Source organism: Sceloporus occidentalis, unplaced genomic scaffold, assembly GCF_023333645.1.
Source record: "Sceloporus occidentalis isolate IW3139 unplaced genomic scaffold, rSceOcc1.0.p SCAF_1, whole genome shotgun sequence".
NCBI lineage: Eukaryota > Metazoa > Chordata > Lepidosauria > Squamata > Phrynosomatidae > Sceloporus > Sceloporus occidentalis.
In genome coordinates, this window is record NW_028316981.1 from 27177819 (window position 1) to 27204659 (window position 26841).

At 39.6% G+C, this 26841-nt stretch overlaps 1 protein-coding gene across 5 annotated transcripts in view; it reads right to left on the minus strand.

The window, feature by feature from the left end:
• Positions 1–26841, minus strand: part of CFAP20DC (CFAP20 domain containing) — a 254220-nt gene that overhangs the window by 107441 nt on the left and 119938 nt on the right. For all 5 annotated transcript variants that reach the window (XM_089518704.1, XM_089518719.1, XM_089518733.1 and 2 more), the window contains 3 exons: positions 22470–22606; positions 20908–21091; positions 10290–10606 (listed from right to left, as the gene is read on the minus strand). In XM_089518704.1, the coding sequence (XP_089374830.1) occupies positions 10290–10606; positions 20908–21091; positions 22470–22606 (638 nt within the window). The remainder of the gene's footprint in view (positions 1–10289; positions 10607–20907; positions 21092–22469; positions 22607–26841) is intronic.

A 26841-nucleotide genomic window follows, 5' to 3' on the forward strand; every position in this document is an offset into this window, starting at 1 on the left:
ACAGTGGTCCCATGGTATCTGCTGGAGTCTGATTCCAGGACCTCCCATGGACACCAAAATCCATGGATGCTCAAGTTCCATCAAATACAATAGCATAGTAAACAATTGGGTAGTAGAACAGTAAACCTGAACTCGCCCTGGAAGCCAAGGCCTGTTCCGCACGGGTGTAAAGTACGTCCCCAAGACGTACTAGGGTTAGGAAAAGGCGTGCTTTACACACGCCCCTAACCCTAGTATGTCCTGGGGATGTACAAAATGGCGGAGCCCGTTCTACATGGGCGCCATCATCTTGACGTAGCGGACGCTTAGTGTCCGCACATCGCGTGGCGCTAATGATGTTGCGCCATTGGCACCTTGTGGCGTCATTAGCGCACCGCAACAAGAAGCGCCATTTTGGCGCTTCTTTTCTGCGGCGCCGGGGAGCCTTGCGGTTTGGCCGCTGGGGCTCCTTGGCACCGCTAATGGCAGAGGCGGCAGACCGCCGCTTTCAGGTGGTCTGTAACGTGCCCAAGATGACTAAATTGAAACTGTGGTTCTTTGGCCAATCATGAGAAGGCACAACTCGCTGGAAAAGACAATGGTGCTGGGGAAGGTATAGGGCAGCAGAGAAGAAGAGATGGATAGATTCAATAAGGGAGACCACAGGCCTAAGCAGAGACGTAGAGGAAAGGGGGGGGGGCTTGGAGATATCTCATTTACAGGTTCGCCAAATGAGTGAGGGCCACTTGATAGCAGCTAACAACAAACAATAGTAAAATGGTGTCCCTTATATAAAATGGCAAAATCAAGGTTTGCTTTTGGAATTTATTTATATTTTGAATATTTTCAGGATGGTTGAAATTGTGGTTAAAAATTCTTTGGATACAGAGGGCCAACTGTAAATCTGGAGCTCCCAACTTCTTTCCTTCAGTCAGTTTCAAATGTGCAATTTTTAAAATTAATTTTTCATATTAATACAGCTATGTCTCTGAACAATAACAAGTAATTTCTATTTACCAGAATACTGACTATATTCAGATTGCCAAATCTCAACTTAATATACTAAGAAGAAACCTTTTGGCCAAGTAAAGAAGGCCTTATTTCCTCCCTTCATGTGATCAACAAGGAAAAGAAGAAACATATTTTTATATTCTTATTGATGGTTATATTTTATTCCTTAAAAAGGTTTTATGGTTATCTTGTTTTGCAATGAGCCCAATGCATTTTGGCCTTTATAATACTGAGTGGCCTTCTTCATAGGCTATACAAGAAATAAACATAAATGACAATAAGGAAAAAAATCAAAATTTAGAAAAGACAATACATATTTCTAATTACAATCATAAAACCTATTAAATGAATAAAATATAACCATCAAAAAGCATATGAAGACTTGCTTCTTCTCTTGCTTGTGGATCTTAATTTGTGCTTTCCAGTACCAGTTTGTAATTTTCTCCTTTAATTTCAGCCAACACACAAACCAGGATGTATGTGATTTAATATTGGATCTTATTCTAATCCTGTTAACCACAATTTCTTGATTTAGATGTGAGAGGAAACAATAGTTAATTGATGACTTCCTGGTTTATCCGCTGGCTTGCATGAAAAACTTGTGCACAAGGCTTCATCTTATTAAACTGAGATACAGTTGGCCAACTCTCTTTATTTCCTATTTGACACACTCATATAAACAAGTTTTTACTTATTTACCCAGAAGAGTAAACATTTGTGACCCAAATGGGAATGTAATGGCATTATTTATTATAAGTCCTGGATAGCCATATATTTACATGGCATTGTACAACTAGATTATCGAGGCATCTACAATTCCCTCTGACTATGTATATCTTTCAAAGAGTGCAACCTGAAGATATTCACTCTCAGGATAGTTTTAACAGAAGGCTGTGTTCTACAATGGGGCAATTCTATGGATATTTCCTTGGAAGAAAGTCCGCAGTGTTCTGTGAGGTTTCCTCCTTAGTGTGTATTCATCATTTAGAGGTCCCTTTTGTTTTCTGATGCTCCAGAGACTAGGACCCGGAGCAATAGATGCAAGCTGCAAGAAAAGAGATTCCACCTCAACATTAGGAGGAACTTCCTGCCAGTAAGGGCTGTTCGACAGTGGAACACACTCCCTCGGAGTGTAGTGGTTTCCTTCCTTAGAGGTCTTTAAACAGAGGCTGGATGGCCATCTATCAGGGATGCTTTGATTGAGATTTCCTGCATGGCAGAATGGGGTTGGACTGGATGGCCCTTACGGTCTCTTCCAACTCTATGATTCAATTATAGCACTCTATAGTATGTACTTCATCTTTCATGGCTGCATCTTATGGAAGCTTGTAATCTGTAGTTCAGTGGGCTCTCCGATGGAAAGGTCTAAATATCTCAGGGAAGTACAAATCCCAGGATTTCACAGTGATATCAAAGAGCTGCAGTTGTGTAGTATGAAAATCTGCTACTCATATGTAAAGTTTACAATTGAGTGGGTAAATAATAACGTGAAAATAACATGTCAGAACAAAATGAAAACATACAGTAATCTATTCATGCTTATCTTCATCTGAAGAAGGTGTGCTTGGGTGTGCTCCTAGACTCGTTGCTCCTGATGTCAAATCAGGTGAATGCGATGGTCAGGAGTGCTTATTATTAGCTTAGGCTGATACACCAGCAGTGTCCTTTCCTGGCACCAGGGGACCTGGAAATGGTGGTACATGCGCTGGTAACCTCACGACTCGATTTCTGTAATGCACTCTACATTGTACCTAGTCTGGAAACTTCAAATACTTCAAAATGTGGCAGCCAGGCTGGTCACCGGGACAGCTAGAGGTGACCATATAACACCTATATTGAAATCTCTTCACTATTAGTTTCCAGACACAATACAAGGTGTTGGTAATGACCAATAAGGGACGTAGCCAGGATTTTGAGAAGGGGGGGGGGGGGTCCAGACTAAGTCCCACCATTTTGATGGGCTGAAAGCCCCCCCCCACACACACACACAGAAAGAGGGTCGAGCCTTTACCTCAGGAAGGGGGAAGAGGGGAAGAAGGGGAGGGGGCTGCTCCACTTCCGTGCCATTGCCAAAAGCTCCTCAGGTTCATTCAGGGGAAAGGAGAGGCAAAAGAGCTGTCTTTTGCAGGAAGGAACAATAAAACAACCCGGGGCAGGGAAGTTTGTCCTTGGAGTGAAGGGAAGGGGAGGAAAAAGAGAAAAGAGGACTTGCTCCCTGGCATCCGCCTCTCAGGGCTCCTGCTGCCCTGGCGCCTTCCCCAAACCCCAAATGCACGGGGAGCTCTGGCTGAAGCAGGAGCAGCAACCAGGGCATGGTCCCTTTTTTGGGGGGGGGGGTCCTGCCTCATCTTCTGCTCTCTGGAGGGCAACCTGCATGTGGAGGGGGGCAGGGCAGGGAAAGGGAGAGAGAGTATGCCAAATAGAGCGAAAGAGGGAGAGAGAGAAACCGCAGCCACACCTAGACTTCAATCTATTTCCTCAGATGCATTTAGATGCAATAATAATAATAATAATAATAATAATATGTAGAGAGATCTTGCAGCACCTTTGGGACTCACTGAAAGAAAGAAATTGACGGCATGAGCTTTTGAAGACAGTCTACTTCTTCAGATGCATTTAGATGCAACAACAACAATATGTAGAGAGATCTTGTAGCCCCTTTGAGACTAACTGAAAGAAATACATTGGCAGCATGAGTTTTCCTAGATGTCAGGTTTCCTAGCATTTTCCTCAGATGCATTTAGATCCAATAATAATAATAATAAGTAGAGAGATCTTGCAGCACTTTTGAGACTCACCAAAAGAAAGAAATTGGAGCATGAGCTTTCCTAGACTTCAGTCTACTTCCTCAAGTGCATTTGTGGCTTGCAAAGGATCACCCAGCCAAACCCATGCATCAAGAGGGTGGTGAAATGAGGAGGGGGTCTTTGGCTAAGAGAGAGGCGAGAAGGAGTGAAAGACCCTCTGTGCATGCTCAGGCACTCACTGCTTCTAAGACTGAGCATTGAAACAATAATTCTGAGGTTCAGAGGCTTGGCGGCCTTCCCTTCAACACAAGCAAGTTCCCTTCCAGAAAGAAAATGGAGAGGGGTGGGGAGTTCACATCAGATAAATTCAGGTTGATAAAGCAAAGTGCAGCTGCTCAAGCAATAAGCGGCAGCCACTCTGTTCATGCTCAGAGACACTCTGTTCATATTCTGAGACACTCAGAGGAGGGCAAAAAAGGAGCTACTTGAGGATGAGCTTATGAAACATGAATGGGTTTAATGGTTGGACTCAAGTAGCTTCAATATATACCATTATACATATATAAACACACCAAACTCTGAAAAACTCCAAAATACATCTAGTCCTCAGCATTTTGGATAAGGGAGATTCAACCTGTAGTTGATTATTGTTATTAGAAGTCACCTTTCTTTGATATTTCCTTTTAGAGCCTTCCTTCTCCCTTCCTTCCTTTTTCTTCCTTTCTTCCCCTTCCTTCCTTCTTTCTTTCCTTTCTCTTCCTTCCTTCCTTTAGTTCTCCCTCCCTCCCCTCGTTTTTCCTTCCTTTTTTCTGTGTGTCTTCCTTCTTCTTCCTCCTCCTCCTCCTCCTCTCCCGAACAGAGACCTTTTTTTGGCAATAGCACAGAGGAGAAGGGAGAGGGAAAGAGGGGCAAAGATGTTGCTGGGAGGGAGACCAGCCCTCTCCCCTCCCTCTCTCTCTCCTGAGTCTGCTCTGACGGAAGGAGGAAGCAGGAGGAAGGAGCTTGAACAGGCACTGCCCCCACCTCAAGGCTGCAGAGGGCCTTTTCATCTGCGGCTCCCAAACTATGGAATGACTTATCGGAAGAGATCCGTAACATCACCTATCTTGACAGCTTGACAAGCCTTCCCTGATTCACTTGGCCCCCGCTAATATGGACCCCCATATAGAATTTATATGTGTAAATTTACAGCGCTATATAAATAAAGGTTAATAATAATAATAATAATAATAATAATAATAGAATACTCAGGATTCCCATCATCTTGCTGTTGTTTTTTATCATTCCTCTTATTTTATTATTGGATGTTTTTATTATTGTTACTGTTATTTGGGAATTTTAAGGGTTGTGTGGGAGGAAGGGATAATGGATTTTATGTTTTCGAAGTTGGTCTTTTAGACTGAGAAGCTTCTTTGTAATTTGTCAGCTAATCTGTACCTGTTTGGAGGCTTCTTTGTAGTTTGTCATCTAATCTGTATCTGTTTGGAGATCCCTCTCACCACTGTCTGGCTCCCTGGGCTCCCAACCTATGAACAATGATAAATACCCTAAAGGCACCAGATGCATTCCATCTCAGACCTCAGAACAGTGGTCCCCAAACAAAATAACTATAGTCGGCTCTCGCTTTACGTGGGGGATCCATTCCAACCCCCCCGTGTAAAGCAAAAAGCATGTATGCTCAAGCTCCATAGGATAGAATGGGGCTTGGGCTCGCTGCATGGCCAGGCGTGTGCACCATGGGCGCATGCACCATTGTTTGTATTGCCGGGCAGGTTCAGCATAAGCTGAAAGACGCCTATAAAGAGCCTGTGTATGGTGCGGGCTCACTGTACAAAGGTAGACTGGAAAGAGAAACAGCAGAATTGGAGTTAACCCACAAACTACAGTCCCTTAGCAATAGATTGAACAAAGATAATGGCTTCCTGGCTAACTATACATGTTTCAACACTATCTGACCCCATCCCCAACAGTGCGTCCTACACCCATCTATTCTCCCCACTTACAGGCTAGTTTCAAAAGCGAAATTGGCCATACCACTTTGTTTCCATACACAAAGGATTTTAACTAAAAGATTGTATGTACAGCGCTGTGTAAATTTACAGCGCTTTATAAATAAAGGTTAATAATAATAATAATAATAATAATAATAATAATAATATATGTCTGTCCTTGGTTTCCACTCCAACAAATGCATCTGAGGAAGTAGACTTAAGTCTAAGAAAGCGCATGCTGCCAACTTCTTTCACTTAGCCTCAAAAGTGCTACAAGATCTTATAATTCAGCAGGCTTATGGACTTTTGTAACAATATAGTATGCTGTTTCATGTGGGTTTTTTTCTATTGTTTTCTCTATCTGCTAGATTTTCCCTTTCTTTAGTTAATATGAATAAGTAGCCAGGCTTACATGTAGTAAGCCTGTATTTTCTCACTGTCTGAAATACAGACGTTAGATTGTACACCTTTGGCAGAATATAATGTTTAGAACTGTTTCTGTAAAGGGTCATGTAAATTTCTGGCCCTATACAAATAAACAACAACAAAAACAATAATAATTGGGGTTATTACTCTATGAAGACACTAGTTACACTTACTTCCTTTTCATCATGCAGTATACAGGCTTCAGGGACTTAACTATTGAAAATATATATAAAATATAGTGCACAATCTATAACAAAGAGTGTGTGAGAATATGTGTAAAGGACTCTATTACTGGAACAGTAAGAGAAGCACGTCCAGTCCTTCCCACACCATTGCTTTGTTTTCTTTCACTCTGGTGCTTTAGCCATTTCTCCTTATCTGAAACAAAACAGGAACAAAGGAAATAACCTGGATAAACTGACTTCACATCAGTCAGGAGTAGGAAAGATCCAGTGCCCCTCCCTCATGTACCGTATTCTTTTTACTCCTAAACCAGAATTCTTTGCTTAGTTAAATTGGATAGACATGCCAGTGATGGCCCTGACATACTTTGGCTATTGATTAATAATATTTTACTGGTGGGAAAAAATTACATTAAAAATTACAACAGTGGTTACAGTGCCAGACTAGAAACAAGGAAATGAGAATTAAACTCTCAACCTACCCTACTGCTTAAGGTGACTAAAATGATAAAATAGGGGAGGGGTGAATGCTGGTTTGAACCCTACAGAGGAAGAGCAATTTTAAAAGAAACGCAAATAAGTAAGACTTCTCTCCATCACTCCCAGCTTTTGCCCCAAATTTCTAGTTTTTATGCAGCCTTTACTTGTATTTTTGTCCTTTTTACCCATAACCTTCATATCTTTTTATACATGAGATACTGTGAAGCAACACATATTTCTTTATTCCCCTCAGTAGTGATTTTGTTAAAGATACATATCAATATATTCTACACCTACAGACATGCCACTTCAGACTTTTATCTACTATCTAAGCAAATACTTTAAACATTAGGATACCATTTACAAAATTACTTTTTTTTAAAATAAATCGTTAAATCACATTTTAACTAAATGACCTTTAATTGGATTTGCACACTACTCACCAATGCACATTACAATTTCTATGCTGCATTTCCCTGCACCTGAAAATCTACTATTCAATCATCCAACGGTGCCAAGAACTTCAATAAAGTACGTCTGATTAACTGTAGCATGGCATATGTACACTGAAGAGACTGATTTCCCCAAGGAGACGACTCTTCTATTGCCATATCACATTCCTTCAAAGAACATGCAGATGGGTATTTGGACAATAATTTCTGGATACAGAAAACTTGATTGCTCTTCCTGAGATATAATTTTAAAAAGATCATTCTTGAGAGCTACCCACTTTGGGGCAGATGGGACCTTGTCCTTTTGTATCCAGATCTTTAGTGTTGAGAAGCCAGAGTTAACATGCTTTGTGAAGAGAAGAACAATTTTATTCATTTAAATGTGAATGAGAAGAGAGGTAGGATGCACTTTGGGGATTAGGACTTGCGATGCTTCACAGAGTCATGAGAGCATAAATGCCATATGTTTTAATGGCATTTATTTAACAATTGCAACCTCAGGGGTACAATGAGATTGCAGGCCAAACCGTACAACTGACACCTAGCAATAGAATGATAAGATCTGGCTCTTATGAAATTGACCACAAGATCAAGGGGATGGGGTGGGGTAGAGGGAGAAAGGCAAAAGCAATCTGTAGTCAGTAAGAACAGATTTCTTAGTTGCTCATAGTTATGAGCAAGCCTAGTACAGACATTTTCATAGTGGTCAGGATCAGAGCATGCTGTCTCATTTGCACTGTTTTATTAATAAAGAAGTTTTGCTAGTTCCCCATAATTCTTTCTTTTGGCCAAAATGAATAGTTGTATTAAATCTCTTCACAATGCCTCCATATGAGGGATGGAAAGAATGTTCAAGAATCTTTTAAAAAATAGTTGAAAAATATGTTTTTTGAGAATTTAAAAACCCTGACAAGAATCCTGGACTGCAATTTGCAATTCAAGATTTATTCTGCGTAAAATTTGTACATGGCTGTTTTGTGCAGGAAACAGCATTATCTTCACAAGATTTTGTGCTGAATTTTATGCACAGAAAATATTTCTACACAGAAATATTATTTCTGGTGCAGATTTTTTTTCCTCTGCAGAAAATGTCACAATTGGAAGTTTATTCTATGCAAAATTCACATGTGTGTGATTTGCAAAGAAAATAGCATTTTCTGTGCAGATAATGATGGTGATAGTAAGGAAAAGTTGTTGCTACTTTGATTCTGAGTTGTTGCACTGAAAAACCTATGAAGCCAGCTATATAGTAGATGTTTAATCTGTCTGTTAATTAATAAAACTTTTGTCATTTTGTTATTCTATCTGGAAGCCTTTTATTTAAACGGTCTGATTAATAATCTATTACCATATCAAACACAACACAAACCACACCCCTTTGTCCAGGGTTTAGTTCACTTTAAGGCCCTACTTACTAAACCCACAGAGGGTTTTCAAAATTCTAGGCAAGGGAATGACAAGAGCACAAGGCTTGGTGTCTGACAGCAATCTGAAGAAAGGATCCATCATACACATGCACTAAAGCTTCACTTTAGTGGAGAAAATAAACAAAAAACAAACATCACACTGGAAAGAACATGATAATGGCATATCTGTAAGGAGAAAAAACTGTATTACTGCACAGTTCATAATGTCGTTCTCCTAATTAGAAACTGGTTTAATATTTCTGCAGAATAACTTTCAGAGAGAAACACTTTATACAATTCTTTCTACTGGTGAAGTTTGAAAAACAGAGCATATGGTGACCAGGATTGTTCAGGGTTCATTATGCCATGTTTTAATTGACTTAACACTTAAATCAAAGAATCATTGTATAATAATAATAATAATAATAATAATAATAATAATAATAAAAAAAAATAGGTGTAAGGAGAAAAAAAACCTTAAGATGAGATACAGGAACTTCAGCCTTTGGTTACAGCTAGAAATAGACATGGAATAAGTATTTGAACAGATATTCGAATTTCCCAAATGTCAAGTCTGATAGAATTTAAAGACCTAGCTGTGTTAGTTAATCAATATGCAAAAGGATCTTGCTATTTCATTTCATCCTCACCAGAGGATTTTAAACAGAGGCTGGATGGCCATCTGTCATGAGTGCTTTGATGCTGTGTTCCTGTATGGTAGGGGGTTGGATTGGATGCCTCTGGTCTCTTCCAACTCTATGGTTCTATGATTCTAAGGCTGCTCCTCTCCTGCTGCCTTCTCCTTTGTCACTCTTTCACATACAGTTTACTTAGAGTTCCTCTGCTAAGGACCAATTAGAAGGTGCTTCTACAGATTTTACATATCTACAAAACTGAGATTTTGGAAACCAGAGAGATTCTAAAGGATAGCAATCTGAGAACGAACAATCAGCACTCAGCACAACTCCTAAAGCCAATGAAACCTCATTCCTAAATGAATTGTACATTTAATGATGGATATATGATTTTATTTCTAGTCTGTGCCAATCCCACCAATTTTTGTAAAAGCCCATTGTGTCTCATTTCTGCATCAATTTATTTTTTTTTCAAATGCACATGAAAATTTGAAATACATTTGGACAATTATCAACATTATATGAATTTTGATTGCATTTTTTCCTAGAAAGTGGATACTTTGACAATTATGCTCTGATCTGCATATTTGTCTAAAGCTTAAATCAGGTTGGTTACCTTAAAATGTGGCTCAAATGAAGACCACAAGCATTCCTACATGTAACTGAACACTGCTTATATTTCTCATTTATTAATCTTTTCTCTTTCATCTCCTGCCTCACCCTTTCAGCTTTACCACTAGTGACATTTTGGTTTTAGGTTCTCCAGGCAGAAATGTATTCTTGCTAATGTAACCTTTAATGCCAGTCCAGATATGTTGATGAACAGCTGTTCAATCTTTGTTTCTTTCTCTAATACACACAAATTCCTCATATATCATGCTAGAAAGAGCTTCCATCTCATAAGAAGGAATGACTGGATATAGTACTACTGATAATAGAGCAGAAAAAGGACAAGCCACACTACAACCAAAACAACTCACTTCTTCATTGCTCTCATTTCCGCAGAAGTCATCTTCCATTTGAGCTCCTCGCCAGACTCCACTGACTTCTTCTTTTAAATCCACAGAGCTGCAGCTTTCTGATGAAAGATTTAAGGGTTTCCCATGAGGTGCTGATCTAGGTTTTGAGGAATAGGTGAAAATATCCTCCTGCTCATCTTCAACTGCTTGTTTGTTTTCAGAGCTCTGGTCACCATTCAACGGTGGGGTGAAAAAGCTGTAAGATGTTTCACAAGCCATTAATAGTGGATTGCTGGAATTGAGATGAGAACTTTCCTTGTCAGGGAAGACCCATTCATCTGCAAAAAAGAAAAGTTCCATACAAGATGGTAATAATTTTCAAGTAAAAATGTTTCTTAAGTGGAGGGAGGTGAGTAAGCAGAGAGAAAGGATAAAAAACAGAAAAATAGTGGAGATGGGAAGCAGAGAAGAGAAAGAGCAGAGGTAAAGTGAAAGCACACTAGGGAAGAGGGATTAAGGACTTTCAAACCCTTGCAAAATTGTATATTTCTGTTAATACTGTATATTCACATCTCTTAACCTACAAAGCTCTGCCTTGTATTCTGTTTCTTCATCATGCTGGAATGTGAAGAAAATTGAACGGAAACTTAATTTCTGGTTTCCTTTTTTAAAAAAATTGGAAGCAAAACCTCTACTTCTAGGCCCTCATGTTTGATTTATATGTGAATCTCAAATATATAGTTCTGTGCTGCAAAATGTGTGACAGCTTCCCCTTCCAGCAGGGAGTGCTAATCTTCTAGGTTTTAGACCAAAAATAAAAAGCCACTAAAAGACTGACTGCACTTGATAAATACACTGCATTGTGCACTGTTCCACCTTTATCAGAGATGAGCTGCAACTAACAATGAAAACTGAACGAAGGAAAGAACTGAAGAAAGGAATGGGTCCTATGGAGCTCTAGAGGCACACAGCCAAATCACTGCAGTTTTGGTCATTGGTGCCAGATGCTTGTGTGGCATTTTTTTGGGGTGGGGAAACAGTATGTATGAGCCTCACAAAGAAGATTTCAACCTTGAAAATATGGGGTGGGTGCCATGGCCTCGGACAGTTGTTGTGGGTCCCAAGACCTGCAATGGATCCCCAAAGGACTGAATGCAAACCATAGGCCATTAGGATATGGTGTTATGACCTGTGTTACCACACATTACAGAATGATGGAAAACTTGACAAAATGCTTGATACTTTCAGAAGCAATTTCAAATAATGAGCAATTCTGTCATTACAAAGGCAATAAATTACAAATCTATTGATTTAAAACAACTCTGATGAAACTAAGGAAAACTAAATGAGAGCCCAAGCAGGAGCCTTATATACATCCACCATGACTGACTGTCACGTTTCCAAGCTATGATATAAATACTCATTCTCCCTCCTCTGCGTACATGTGTATATGCTAGGAGGAAGGTAGTAAAATGGATTCGATTTCTAATAGTGATACACATTTCTCCCTGGCCGCACTCTGCAGAATGAAGACAAAACTAGAATTTAGATTGTGCCCTGTGTGTATTTGGTAGCAATGGATGATCTTCCATTCACAGTAGGAAGAGAAGTAAGAAAGCTCTATGTTATCTCCCTTTTAGGAAAATACTTTGAGCAAAGCAGACATACTTTTCAACTCAGTAGTATTACAAAGTGGAAAAAGATGTAAGCATTCACACTGCAAAATAATATTTCACACCTTTTATGCAAACAGTTCAACAAGTCATGGGACTTCATTCAGTGTGGCACTGTGTGGTTTAAAAATAAAAAGGGATTTTTCTAGACCAAACTAAATCTTTTTATCTCTCAACTACAAATTATACTGGAATTCTTCTACTGGGGGGAAAATACAGACACATACCAAATGTTTCCATATCAATAGTAATGAATAATTTTGTGTATCTTCTTAGGAAAAAATATGTAAATTACTGTATAATCACAGTATTGCAGCAAACAAGATAAATACAAGAATGATCAACCTAAATGTCTAATTAGTTTCTCCGTAGAGTCAGATTTATGTTGGAGCTCCTAATTGCAGCCCAATGTTTTAATGAAGGATTCAACATGGCATAGATAAGACTGACAAACAATAGACAATATTCATTCATTTTATTTCTTCCTTTGCCCCAAACAATTTCCCTTTTGTAATAGAATTTCACACCTGCAAGGAAAGATATGTTTATGCATTCTCTTTGCCACCAATTCAAACAATTTCAGTTTTAAATTAGAAGAATTATAACAAAGCAATATGGATAATCTCTGGTTTATGGATCAAAGATGAAAATCATAACAGAGACAAATATCTATTCCCCACTCCCTTTGCAAGATTATATCTGGCCTTGGCTCCTTGATTCTTCCTAGACATAGGGTTCTCCCATTTATTTTATTGTTGCTACTATATTGTCCTTATATTTTTCTCTAAAACAAAAAAGAATATATATAGGATTCTCAGGCTTCTAATACAAGCCTCCAAAGAATTAACTCAGATGATGTGTAATGTATATATATTCTCCATTGGAGCATCCCAGGTTTAGTATTAAGGAAAGACTTTTGAGGGTGAAAGCCCAATTCATCGAAGTGATGAAAAAATTTTTCTTCCAGGCTGGAGTCATACTCCTACTACACCACTTTCATGTGTGATATTTTAGAGAAGAAGTAGACAGCCACACCAACTGACTATATGACTATACTTTTCTGCAGTAGACAACTCACAGTGAGTAAACCGATCAGTAGAATAACAAACATGCTTTCTGTCTCATTTTTGGTCATGACACTGTTTTTTTGTCCCATCATAAATGGTTTGAAGTGAACCTAGATTTGAAGATTCCAACATAACCCTCTAATGGAGTAAATTTTGTATCAGAGGGATTCAAGGAGAATCTGAAGGTGTCAGCATCTACAGTCATCCATCTGGTCTTAGATTCTCCTCTTTTTCACTTCCGATATCCTTCATATATTATTTCACCTCAACTGGTCATCATATCTTATGATAACCAGCTGTTATCAGCTTCGGTTGATACGCCAGCTGCGCCCTTTCCTGGAAGCTGGGGATCTAGAAACTGTGGACCATGTGCTGGTAACCTCTTGTCTTGATTTCTGTAATGCACTCTACATGGGGCTACCCTTGTGCTTGGTCTGGAAACTTCAACTAGTACAGAGTATGGCGGCCAGATTGGTCTCGGGTACATGCAGAAAAGACCATATAACACTGATCTGAAGATCACTTCACTGGCTGCCCATCAGTTTCCAGGTCCAGTACAAGGTGTTGGTTATCACCTTTAAAACCCTAAATGGCTTGGCTCCAACCTACCTTCTGGCCCGCCTCCTTCCATACAATCCACTCTACACATTCAGGTCCTCTGGGAGGAATCTGCTGCAAACTTTAAAAACTAGACTGTCCGCAACTGCCCAGAGGACCTTTTTGGCCATTGCTCCCAGATTATGGAATGGGTTGCTGGATGAGATCCGTCATATTATCACCTTAAACAGCTTTTAAAAAGGTTAAGACGGATCTCTTCCGGCAGGCTTTTCCTGAATAGATACCTGGCCACCAAAAGAAGACCCAACTAGTTGACCTCTGATTGGCTATAGTTACTGTCTATCTGTTATTATTGTTACTGTTTTTAAGTATGTTTTAACTGTAATTGGTTTAATTGTATTTTTAGGGGGTGGGATTGAGGGGTTATGTTATGGAATGTACATTTTAATGCTGTAAACCACCCCAATTGCATTGCGCAGAGGGGCGGGATAATAATAATAATTATCTTCTCTACAGGTTTAACAGATACTCGACAGTTCCACCTCAATATTACCCATATACATGTTCTTTCTGTCTGTGTAATAAACTACATATTCAAGTATTCCCAAGCTTTGGCATGTTGTCTTGTTATTCCTTTTCTTGTTCAGATTGCTTAATTCCTGTCAGTGTACTTTGTGACTTTCGGTTAAAGTTCACAGCATATATCATTTGTATGTACTGGTGCACTGCAACACACATATAGATAAGAAGATAGGACAACAAAGGAGACAGGTCACTGATATCAAAAAGCCTTTGCTGATAACCATCATCATGGCAGTAAAATGCTCGATAATTATCTTAGCCCTGAACTCAGGTTGCATTGGTTGCCATATTCTCACTTTCATCCTTTCTGTCCACTCAGAACGCTGTGAAACTTTAAATAACATTGCAATTAGTCTCTATTATTTATGTTTCCATAGACCTGAGGCTGGACTACCAGGATATGCTTAACAATTAATGATTTACAAATACTGTCTTTAACTGGATCATATTTCAAGAGGACATCAATAATTTGCATTAGAAACCTTTTGTGGACAAGTTACACTGATAAAGGGCTGGAGGGGGAAAAAGTAACAATACACTAATGAGACATGGTGGCTCAGCTGTTAAGATGCCTACTCTGACAATCGTATGGTCAGTAGTTTAAGGCTGAAGAGCCGTGTGACAGAGTGAGCTCCTGTCACCAGTCCCAGCTTCTGCCAACCTAGAAGTCTGAAAACATGTAAAAGTGCAAGTAGATGCTACAGTAATGCTTTTGTTCTGTCCATTCTTGTCTGCCAGGAAGTTATGAGTCTGTAAACCTTTGATCACCTTGGTGGAATAAAGTCATTCTAAAGTTGGCCACATTGCCTAGGAAGTAATCATGAGATGGTATAGTTTGACTGGTAAGTATAGTAGTCCAATTGTTCATTAGGCAGCTGTCTCAGTGGCCAGAAAAGACAAACTGAACAACAACAAATGAACCACTTTGTCTTTTTGTTTTTTAAATGAAACCTGCTCCATAGAGATATCAAATTTAACAGTACGAAAGGCAGACATTAGTAACTAACTAGGACAAGTAAAAAGTTTCACTCTTCTTGATGATTGGGTTCTTTTGGTGCTTAAATTTAATAAGGGCTTACAAGAATAATTTATTTTTAGTTCTTTCTCTTTAATCATGAAAGCATGAGAGTTCTTTATTTATATGCACTGCTCTGGTAGTCTTTGTTTAATCCTGCAAATCTTTATCAATGCTCTGAAGCAAATTTCGTTGCAGGGTGTTTGATTTCCATAATCCCTGCAGTGCAGACATTTATATTTTATGCGGATTGCTTTAGAATCCTTTGAAACACAGAGATTTATTCTCTAACTTTCGAAGAGGAGAGATCTTAAAAAACATGAAATTTGTGCCGTGCCACTGACTATCTCAGGGCCTTTTGGGCCATCACTTTTTTCAGCAACTTATGTCAGGTATTACGGAGCAGGAAGTGGCTGCACAGCAGAGACAGTTAAACAAGCAAATTAACTTTCAGACTGCAACCTTAAGCAAATATGAAATAAAATACATAGATTACAAACAATGAGATTTGCTTCTGTGTTTGCAAGACTGTTTAAAATTACGATGGCTGACTACAAATTTATCCAGTGGCAACTTACATTTCACAGAATAACAGTGTTGGAAGAGACCACAAGGGCTATCCAATCCAATCTGCTGCCATGCAGGAAGACATGATCAAAGCACTCCTGACAGATGGCCATCCAGCTTTTGTTAAAAAACCTCCAGAAAAGGAGACTCCACTACACTCAAAGATAGCATATTCCACTATCAAACAGCTCTTACTATCAGGAAGGTTATTCCTAACGTTGAGGCGGAATCTCTTTTTCTTTAGCTTGAATCCATTGCTCTGTGCTCTAGTCTCTAAAGCAGCTAAAAACAAGTTTACTCCATCCTCAATATGACATCCCTTCAAATATATAAATAGTGCTATCATATCACTTAACCTTCTTTTCTCTAAGCTAAACATACTGAGCTCCCTAAGCCATTTCTCATAGGGCATGGTTTTCAGACCTTTCACCATTTTGGTCGCCCTCCTCGGACATGCTCCAGCTTGTCAACATCTCACTTAGTCTGTGGTGCCCAGAACTGGACACAGTATTCCAGGTCAGGCCTGATCAAAACAGAATGGGATGACATTGTTACTTCCCTCTATCTAGACACTATACTTTTATTGATGCTGCCTAGAACTGCACTGGCCTTTTTATCTGCCACATTACACTGTTGACTCATGTTCAACTTGTGGTTTGCTAGGACTTCTAGTTCCCTTTTGCTTTAGTCTTGTTAAACCAGGTGCCCCCCATCCTATAGCTATGCACTTCATTTCTTCTGCCTAAGTGCAGTACCTTACATTTCTGCCTGCTGACATTCATTTTGTTAGTTCTGGCCCAGCTTTCTAATCTATTAAGGTCATTTTGAATTTTGATCCTGTTCTCTGGGGTATTAGCTACTCTTCCTAATTTGGTGTCATCTGAAAATATGCTAAGTATTCTCTCTAGTCCTTCATCCAAATCATTGATAAAAATGGCGAATAGCACTGGGCCTAAGACAGAACCCTATGGTACCTTGTTAGTCACTTCATTCCAGGATGAAGCCATCACAGATATAGGCCTGTTACAGACTGCCAAAATAAAGCTGCTTCGGGTCTCTTTGGAGGTATGCTATTTAAATGATGCATGGGTCCTAAGAGTCCGGAGGTCGCGCCAAAGCCACACTCCATTCCTAAGCACTGGAGTGCAGCTTTGGTGCAGCTTCCGGATTCTTAGGATGCATGCATCATTTAAACAGCATACTTCCAAAGAGACCCGAAGCAGCTTTATTTTGGCAGTCTGTAACAGGCCATAGTTTTAATTTTGTTCTCACCATTTAACTTCAGCCCAGGCCCTTCAGTGGAGTCAGTTAATACCACTGAACTTGGTAAATTCAAACATAAAATACCCTTAGATTCTATTTTCCTCATAGGATTTCTTCAGCTCTGGGTTTCACTTCTTCTACCAGCAATCCTCACCCTTTAAGGTACTCCACTAGCATCCTTCATTCCTTCAGGTTTCTCAGAACCCCTTGGTACCTTGGCCACGATCAGATGTGGTTTGAACAAATAAATAATTATAACAATATATAATAATCAACTAGATATCTCAATGCATAATTCTAAAACTTCCCGTTAAGTTTAAAAATTTTAGTCAATTAACGTGAAATACCTCGGTTGACTTATCCCCAGATCAATGTAAGCACTATACTTTAACTTTTATTGAAAAAAGGAACCGTCCCCTTCTTTGAGTAGAGTGGTGAAAGGCAAGAATTTAGCCTGTTCCAGAACCATCTGAAAGAAGCACTGACCCCCTATACTCTCTCCGTCACAGTACTGTTTCTGATCTTTTTGAATACCTGGGCAGGAAAATGGCAGCAGCTCTTTGGCACTTCCCCTCAAAGGAACACCAAGAGGAAGCATATTTTAAAGGACTTGAATAAGACATATCTGTGTGTATGTCAGCATTTCTAGGTTTAAATTAGGGGAAGTTATCACATTAAAGCTAAAGCCTATAGTCACTGCTAGCATGGTCATTATTTTCTTTGTTTTGCTTTTTCATCCTTTCTGCACGTGTGCATTTTCTTAGCCCCATCTGTGCCTACTTCCCTCCCCCACATTACGCAGCCACCATTTACTGTAGTTCCCTCCTCATCCATCCAGCCTTTAGTTTGAGCAAAAACAGAATTGTTTACGTTCTTTGGCATTGTTTTCCTTTACTTCATCCTTTACCACTTTTGTTACATGCCCCTAAGTTTTATCCTTGACTTGTTCACAGCTCATATCAAAATCAATAATCCTGGTCCCACGACTTGCGCTCAATTTATATATGAAGTTAACTTATAGTTGAGTATATACAGTACATGAATATATATTTAACCTAAGATTTTCTTATATTTAATGTAGAAACGGACTCTTAAAGGATAATTACAAAATGAGTAAGGGGCGTCTTCAAAATTTATTAATATATATTCAGCCTGAAAAAAATAACTTGTGTTTTCTCAGAAAAGAGATGATGACAATGAAGATGAACATGCTTAAAATATTTGAAACCACCCTACAGCAAATGTTCTCAGCAGAATGCACAATCAAATTAATTTAAATGGTTCAAAACAATTGAAATAAGTAAAAATAATTTAAAATTGGGACGGGCATCTGTCAGGAGTTAGGGGGCCACTCTGGCCCCCAGAAGACCATGGAGGGTTTACATCTTCTGAATTTTTAATTTTTTCCTCAAGTGCTCCTTAGAGGGTGTCGAGGGAAACATATCCATGTTTTTGGCCCTCTCTGAGCTATTTTAGAGCCAGAAATAGATCTTTTCCAACAAGGAATAATTTAAAGGTCAATTTTATGGCTCATTCCTATGGGGGGGGGGGGGAGCCTCTTCTGAGCTCAGAGTTGCTAGAGGCATAGATAAATTACACACTGCATCTGATCGAGAGCATTGGAGAGCATTAATGAAGAAGAAAAAATTGGCACAAAAAAGACCCTAGGAAGTTACATATGGCCCATGGGCTGCACTTTCCCTACCCCTAATTTAAACAGCATATGAAACAATCCTGACTAGTGTGGTGCAATAATTTGAGTGTCAGACTAGGGCACTGGGAGACCAGGGTTTGAATCTTCACTCAGTCATGGAAATCCACTTGGTAACCTTGGGCAAGTCACATGCTCTCAGCCTCAGAGGAAGCCAATGTGACACCCCCCCCCCCCCCCGCCCCAAAAGAACTCTGACAAGAAAACTCAGTAATATGTTCCCCTTGGAATTGCCTTTAAGGCACATAAAAACAATAATTAAACATTTTCACAAGTTAAAACAAGTGAGGTTAACTTCTTTGAAAAGTTTAAGGCAATTTAAAACTGCACATGTGCAGACTTGAATAAAATACAGACCAAAAGGCTGTATTAAAAGGTCATGTTTTAATTGACACTGGAAAGACATCAATCTTGGGGCCAATTGGGCCACTAAGAGAAAAGTATTCTACAACTGCAGAGCAACAGCATACAAGGCCAACACCATGCCTTTGCATGTGTATTACTTCTACTGATGGGACTCAGAGAAGGGCCCCTGCCACAGACTTCAGCCCTTTGGTAAGCATATGCAGAGTTTAGCATTTACTTAGTCATTAAATCAAAATATTTAGGATGAATACGAAAGATAAAAACCCAGAAAAATAAACAAAGCATAAAGGAGTTGGACAAGCACCTGCCAGACCTTCTTCCCAACCTAATGAAATCAATTATTTCACAGAAGATGCCAACAAAGGGGGGAAATGTCTGACAAATTTAACCATAAACAAAATCTATTTTTAAAACACCTGTCATACTCTTTGAGGTCATTCTTACAAATAACCCATTTCTTAGACTTGCTAGCTAAACAAGTTCATAAACCAGCTTTGAACAATCTCTCCCACACTGCCAAGTTTCAGATCAATATACTGAGTCATTTTCTGAGTACAAGCCATGGAAGATACTGTTCCCTGCTGCATCCCTGATTTTTTGCTGTGATGTCAGACTGTGATTAATACAATGTAGACTTTAAATAGGACTGTTCAATGGTTTATACATACAGGCCAAAAAGGCTGTGTTCCCCTCAGCTTTGCACCGTCCTATGTGGACAATGCAGGCCATTATTCCCAGGCTGGAATTGGTCAGTCCAGGTGCTGATACTGCAGTCCCAGACAGATCCCAGCCCAAAGGGGTGTTAAAGGTAAATGTTTCCCCTTTGATAAGATTGCCTAGTTGTGTCTGAACATAGAGAGTAATGTTCATTTCTGTTACTAAGCGGAAGAACCAGGGTTTCAAAGATGACTCCATGGTCATGTGGCCAGCGTGACTGCAGAGGATGCTGTTACCTTCCCATCAAAGTGGTACCTATTTATGAACTTTAAATGCTTTGGAACTGCTAGGTTGGCAGAAGCTGGGACTAGTGATGGGAGCTCACTCTGTCACGCGGCACTTGGACCTTGAACTGCCGACCTGCCAATCTTGCAATCATCAGAGTCAGCATCTTAACTGCTGAGGCACTGCATCTTAAAGAGGTCTTAAACCAGTGTAAAAAGACTGTTTGCTAGAGAGTTTTCTGGAAACTCCGAGGCAACAGCCAGCAGACTGGATGCCCCTTACCTGCTGCCATTGCCATTGTGACATCCCGGAAGGCCCATCAGAAAGGGGTGCCTGGCCACAAGGGTGTAGCCAGGCACCCCATTTTCACCCTCATGGGGTCATGTTGGGTGCCTTCAGGGAAGTTGTGATGGTGGCAGTAGGAAAGGGTGCGGTGGCAGCGGGTCCATTGCGTAGTAATGGGTGCATGTATAAAGACCTGTCTGTTGCCATGCCAGCCCAGGGATTGACTTGGGTTGGAACCAGGAGCAGGACACCATGTACCTGGCTAGTGGTATCCTGCCTGTCTACTCAGGCCCCTAGAAACCTTTCAATTATTTCTGAGTAGGTAGTAAAAACAAAAGGAGCACATGGTGAAAATTTTTATATGAAAATAATTGTATTATAATAATACTATTTTTCAAGATACACATTATATGAAGGAGTAATGCACAATGGATTGGAGAGGAACAACCAGTGTTGAAACTGGTATCTGCAATAATTACCTATGAGAGAATGAAGCAACAGACGTTTGCTAAACATTAGGTACAGACAAAACCATCTTGCTGCTCTTATGCATGAACAGTTCAGTAAATGCCTCAGTGTAGCATTTGTAGCAATTGCATTATTATCTTACCTTGATCCACCAACATCTGGTTTGTGCAGTGAATATTTTCTTTGTTTCCTTGCTCTAAAGCTACGACATCAAGTGGAGAAGGGGACTGTTTAGTCTTGCCAATGATTTGTATCGGCTCTTTCCCCTTTTCAAAGGCAGGCACTTGGCATGATCTGTTAGTTTTAATGCTTGTAGATTTTGTTACCTATAAAAAAGTAGGTTAATGGCTCAAAAACCAATTCAAAACTGTAGGTAGCAGTCAAAGATGATGATGATGATGGTGATGATGATGATGATGATAAACGTGGAATTCAAGTTCATTTTTTCAGAACTTCAAAACATCCAAATGTAGCGCAATGACATCAAATCAACACAAAGTATTTCGATACTGAGATATGGAACTTAACCTCCCAATATCTACAAATATGGGTTTATAGAAAAATAAATTTACTTGATATCTCTTGCATACGTAGAAAATTAACATCAGGGGAATCATCAGAAAAAAGAAGAGAATGTAAAGCATTATTTACGAAATTGTACATGGTTAATATAAGCGCCTTACAGACGGGCCTAAGCTGCGCCGTCGTTGCGCCAGGAATACGCGCAAGGGGCGGTGCTTCCGGCTGCGCCTTGCCCCTCGCGCGTATTCCGTACGGCAAGATGGCGGCGCCCTATACAGACGGGCGCGGCCATCTTGACGTAACAGACGCGCTGCATCCGGACATCTAAACCCGGAAGAGCCGTCGCGAGTGCGCGCTTTGGCACTTGCGACGGCTCTTCTGGGTTGCCGGAAGGAGTGCGATTTCTGCACTCCTTTTTTGCAGCGCGGAGGAGTCGCGTGGTTTGGCTGCTGTGGCTCCTCCGCGCTGCAACCGGCAGCGGCCCAAGACCACCCCTTTTGGGCGGTCTGTAACGGGCCATAGGTTTGGCAAAAAGTTTCATAGTTCTGAGAGTTCAGTGGAAAAGGGATTTGGGAATTGTAATCTCTGAGGAAAAATAGTTTGATATGGGCTGAACTATCAAATCCATTTCAAACTGTACTCTGTTGGTACTCAGTGCCAGCATGTTTTTAATAAGTTTCTTGAGATTTAAACATTGGAGGTGTAAGACCCTTAGAGTAGATTTCTACATGTATTAGGATTTATGTCAGGGAAAAAAAGTAGAGATAATTTTGTAGTATAATATCATTTGTAGTGGAACATACATTTTGATTAAACTCTTTAGCAGCATTATTCGGTATAACTGGAGATGATATTATTAATAACAAGAAGTAAATGAATAGCATTTATTAATTGCAACAAACTGTATGGGAAAAATACTGTACTTTAATCCAACAGAAAATGATTGTTAAATTGTTTTGAGTAAGCTGAAGTGGTTAAATTAATTGAAGCTATGAGAGATTTGGTTTGCAGCTGAAAATGTGTGTGACAAACTAATGGCCAACTTCTACAGCGCTATATAAATAAAGCATAATAATAACAACAATAATAACAACATTTAATGTTTATTGGTATTGATAGCATGCACAAACCTCTATGTACATGATTCCAGATTTGTTTTTATGTAACCAAGTATATTCCTACCTCCCCAGATGCTCTTGTGTTGATTCTTCGACCTGAAGGAGGAGGTGGACCAAAGACTTTCGATCCAAATGCAATGTGCGATATATCTTGAATTTTACTATTCCGTATAGTGGCCGATCCTCGGTTCGTTAGATGATCTACAAAACAGTAAGAACAATTACTAACAACTATCAGAAATCTGATACTGTGAACACTGTTACTGTGATAGGTAATAGATTTTAACAGGAAAAAAGCTATTTTTCTGTATCATAAAATACAAGGCGAATAAGGAACAATGTGAAAAGAGACAAAATGGAGAAGATCTTGCACAATTTACTGATAGAACTTTCATTTAAATTAAGAGATATTTCTCCAATGATGCTTCTCATTCTTGTACTGTTAGATGAAAAAACAGATTCTGAAATCTCTTCCAAATTATATTCTCTGGGAATCTTCATATGTAAGAAATATTTGAAAGGCCAAAATATTGTCCAGTAAGAAGTATTTATCATAAAAAGGCCTTCTTTATTCACTGCTTTGAAACTCAGCTGGCAACAAACTTGTTATTTACATGATGCTGTAATGCTGAACTTTGCAACTTATCATGCACTTGACAATCGTCTAACACTATCTTGATTTAATAGCTGGATACATCATTAAGAGATATGTCACAGTGTATGAAAACAAATGATAGTAAAACAAGATTGAGGATTTCTTACTGAAATACTTTGCTCGATTTTAAACAGCAGTTACCACATTTAATTCCTTCGTTTCCCCCTTGTTCCTCTGTTAACTTTTTAAATTCTTTCACACGTGTCCCATTTTTCTTATTGTAATCACTCACATTTTATGAATATTACTCTAAGAAATTAATTAAAAAGCTTCATGAATCTATCTTGTTACTTCAACTGTTACGTTTTAAGTTTGATTGCTTTCATGTTTAAATAGTATTCCTTATTTATTTATTTATTTATTTATTTATTTATTTATTTTATATCCCCCACTTTCTCCCTTAACAGGACTCAAGGCAGCTTGTTTTCCATTTGGATTAATCTCAGATTTTAAAAAGTTTCAGATTAACATTATTTAGGTACAAACAAAAATCCACCAAACAGGGATACCTTTATTGGCCAATCAAAATGCACAATATACTTGCTGCAAGCTTTTGAAGCTCCATTGGCTTCTTTATCAGGCAAGATGTTACATACCAAACAGGAGAAAAATCGGAGATGTTAGTAAGATGCCTGCATTTTGTTGTTTCTCTCCTTAGTTAATATGGTATGGGGAAGGTATCTTTAGCAGTCTGGCCCTTCCTCCTCTAGCAATAGGGAGATTCTCAAACTCCAGGAAATTTAAAATCTATTTGCATATCAACAAGGACTCCTCTTTTGCAAACTAATATGTCTCCATTCCTGTGAGGCCACAGGCCTTTGTTTTCCTCTGCCTACAACAAAATGAAGGCATCCTACTAACGTCTCCAATTTTTCTCCTGTTTGGTATGTAACATCTTACCTGATGAAGAAGCCAGTAGAGTTTCAAAAGCTTGCAACACGTATACTGTGCATTTTGATTTGCCAATAAAGATATCACTGTTTGGTGGATTTTTGTCTGAATTTACTAAATGGCCAACACAGCTACCCCTGCATATTATTTAGGTACAGTAGTCATACTGCAATTAGCATTGTTTCCTGTAACTTCCATACCTTCTGCCATTCTATGTTATTTATTATATGGGAGATAGCAACAGACACGCAGTGCAGAGTACTCTTGTCCATCATTTTAAGCATTCCACCTCACCATGTGCCATTAACCTCCATGCCATTGTTCCTGTCATCTCCATTTCTTTGCCACCCTCATAACAAAGAGCCTAGCATTCCATTACCACAAACAGCAGTCACAGAGCTGTTTTAGATTTCCTTGCTTACCAAAAGGCAAGGATGCAATGCTAACAATAACCATGCAATGCAACATAAATTGAGAAAAATAGGCTACAACTTTATTGATTAAAGTTGAAATAGGGTTAGGCCAAATGCATGGGTCCAGATCCAGGCAATGACCAACACGGATGTTTATTGATGAGCCCCATCTCTGGCCCAGTGCCGGACTACTGAGATGACAGGACAAGGAACCACCTGGGCAAGTGCCCTGCATAATCCCCAGTTACCAAGGAATGCTGGAAAGGCATTCACCCCCATCTGGGTGACACCTTTTACACACACACACACACACACACACACACACACACACACACACACCAATTCCCATAAGGCAGTGGTCCCCAAGCTGTGCTTTTTAAGTGATTTTGGACTTCAAAATCAGACTATTGGCCAACATGGCTGAGACTTCTGAGAGCTGAAGTCCAAAATCTCTTAAAGGGCACAGTTTGGGGGCCACTGCCATAAGAGAACTCCCAAATACAACCAATGCCTGCCAAACACTGGTAAATGATGTCCCACAAAACACAGAGCTGTTTTGGATTTCCTATTCCTTCGTAATATTTTTTTATTTATTTGATTTATAGCCTGCCTTTCTCCCAATGTATGTTCCCAATGTGTCTGGCAATATACATTTAAACAGAAGAGTTAAAACAATATGGGATACAAAAGTTAAAGCAGCATACGAATCAATCCTATTAAAATACATTTTTAGACATTAATTTTAGAGCATATAAAAGGCATATTGCACAATGAAACAGCACATCCTTCTATCCCAACCAATTAAGTGCTTACTTAAGTCAAACAAATACTTTTATTAGAAAATCTTTGCCTATTTTCAAAATGAGAACACAGAAAGGGTCAAAGTGGATGTTCCTCTGAAAGAAGTTTCATTGCCTAGAAGCAGCCACTGAAAAGGTTTTCTCGTGTGAACTCACCAGACAAGCCTGGGAGGGTAACAGGATGGAGAGAAAACTCTCTGCCAGAGAATCTAAGGCGCGTTACACACTGCCATTTACTACGCGCTCTGCATGTCCTATGGTTAGGAAGGGGCGTGCTAGGGTTAGGAAGGGTCTCACCTTCCTAACTGGCACTGTTCCTAGGACGCGCGGAGCGCGTAGTAAATGGTGGCGCCCGTCCACACGGGTGCTGCCATATTTATGTCTCGGACACACAGCGTCCGGACGTGGCACGGCAGAAGTGACGCCACGAGTGCGCGCCTCGCGCCACCACTTCCGGGGGCCAAAAAGGAGCGCCATTTCGGCACTCCTTTTTAGCTGTGCCAGGAAGCCTCGTGGTCTGGCCGCCGGGGCTTCTCGGCGTAGCTAATGACGGCGGCGGCAGACCGCCCGCTTTAGGGCGGTCTGTAATGCGCCTCAGACTCAGGTAGGCTCATAAGGGGAGATATGGGCTTCCAGATAATCTGAACCTATACTGTATATAGTTTTTGGGATCATAAGTAACATTTTGAATTGTACCTGGGAATTGGTAGCTAATGAAGCTATTTCAGCAAGGGAGTTAAATGCTCCTTATAACTACCCCTAGACAGCAGTATAGCTGCAACATTTTGAATGTGCTGAAGTTTCCCAACATTTTGCAAAGGCAGCTTCACACAGAGTGCATTACAGTAATCCAACTGGGATGTAAATAAAGTATGTGTTACCATAGCCAGATCTGACATCTCAAGGTACAGACATAGCTGGTGCACTAGTTTTAATCGTACAAATGTACTACTCCCTGCTACCACTGATACCTGAACCCCACTAAAGATTTTTTTTGGTACTTTGCAAACACTGGAGCTGTTGGCCAGTATTTATTATTTATTAAAACATGTTTATTCTGCCATTTACTACAGAATCTCACTGCAGTATACAATATAAACAATTTAAAACATTTCCAGACTAAAAAGTATAAATAATTCAAATAAGATAAATATTAAACATAGTAACAGTTAAAACTTAAAAACAACAGTAAAAAACACTTTAAAAAACCTAGCAATTTAGAACCATGTGCATGTATACTTGAAATATGTTAGTCCCCAAAAGATTTAATAAAAAGTTATTTTTTAGCTTGGCACAGGAAATAAATCAATGTTGGAGCCAGGTAGAACTCCACAAGCAGAGCATTTCACAATTAGGGTGCCACAGCTGAGAAGGCCCTCCACCATGTTCTCCTATTTTGTGTTGCCCCCAATGCTAGGACACAGAGAAGGATCCCTCTTGTAGACTTAAATTCTCAGGCAAGTGTGTGTGTGTGTGTGTGTGTGTGTGTGTGTATGAATGAATGAATGAAGAGAGAGATGTTCCTTTAAGTACTGAGAGCCCAAGGTGTCTAGGGATTTACCAGCACCTTGAATTCAGACCAGAAGTTAATTGGCAACCAGTGCAGTTCCTTTAAGACTGGTGTTATTCCCTTCCTGTACGGTATTCTAGTAAACAATTTGGTGTTATATTTTGTAC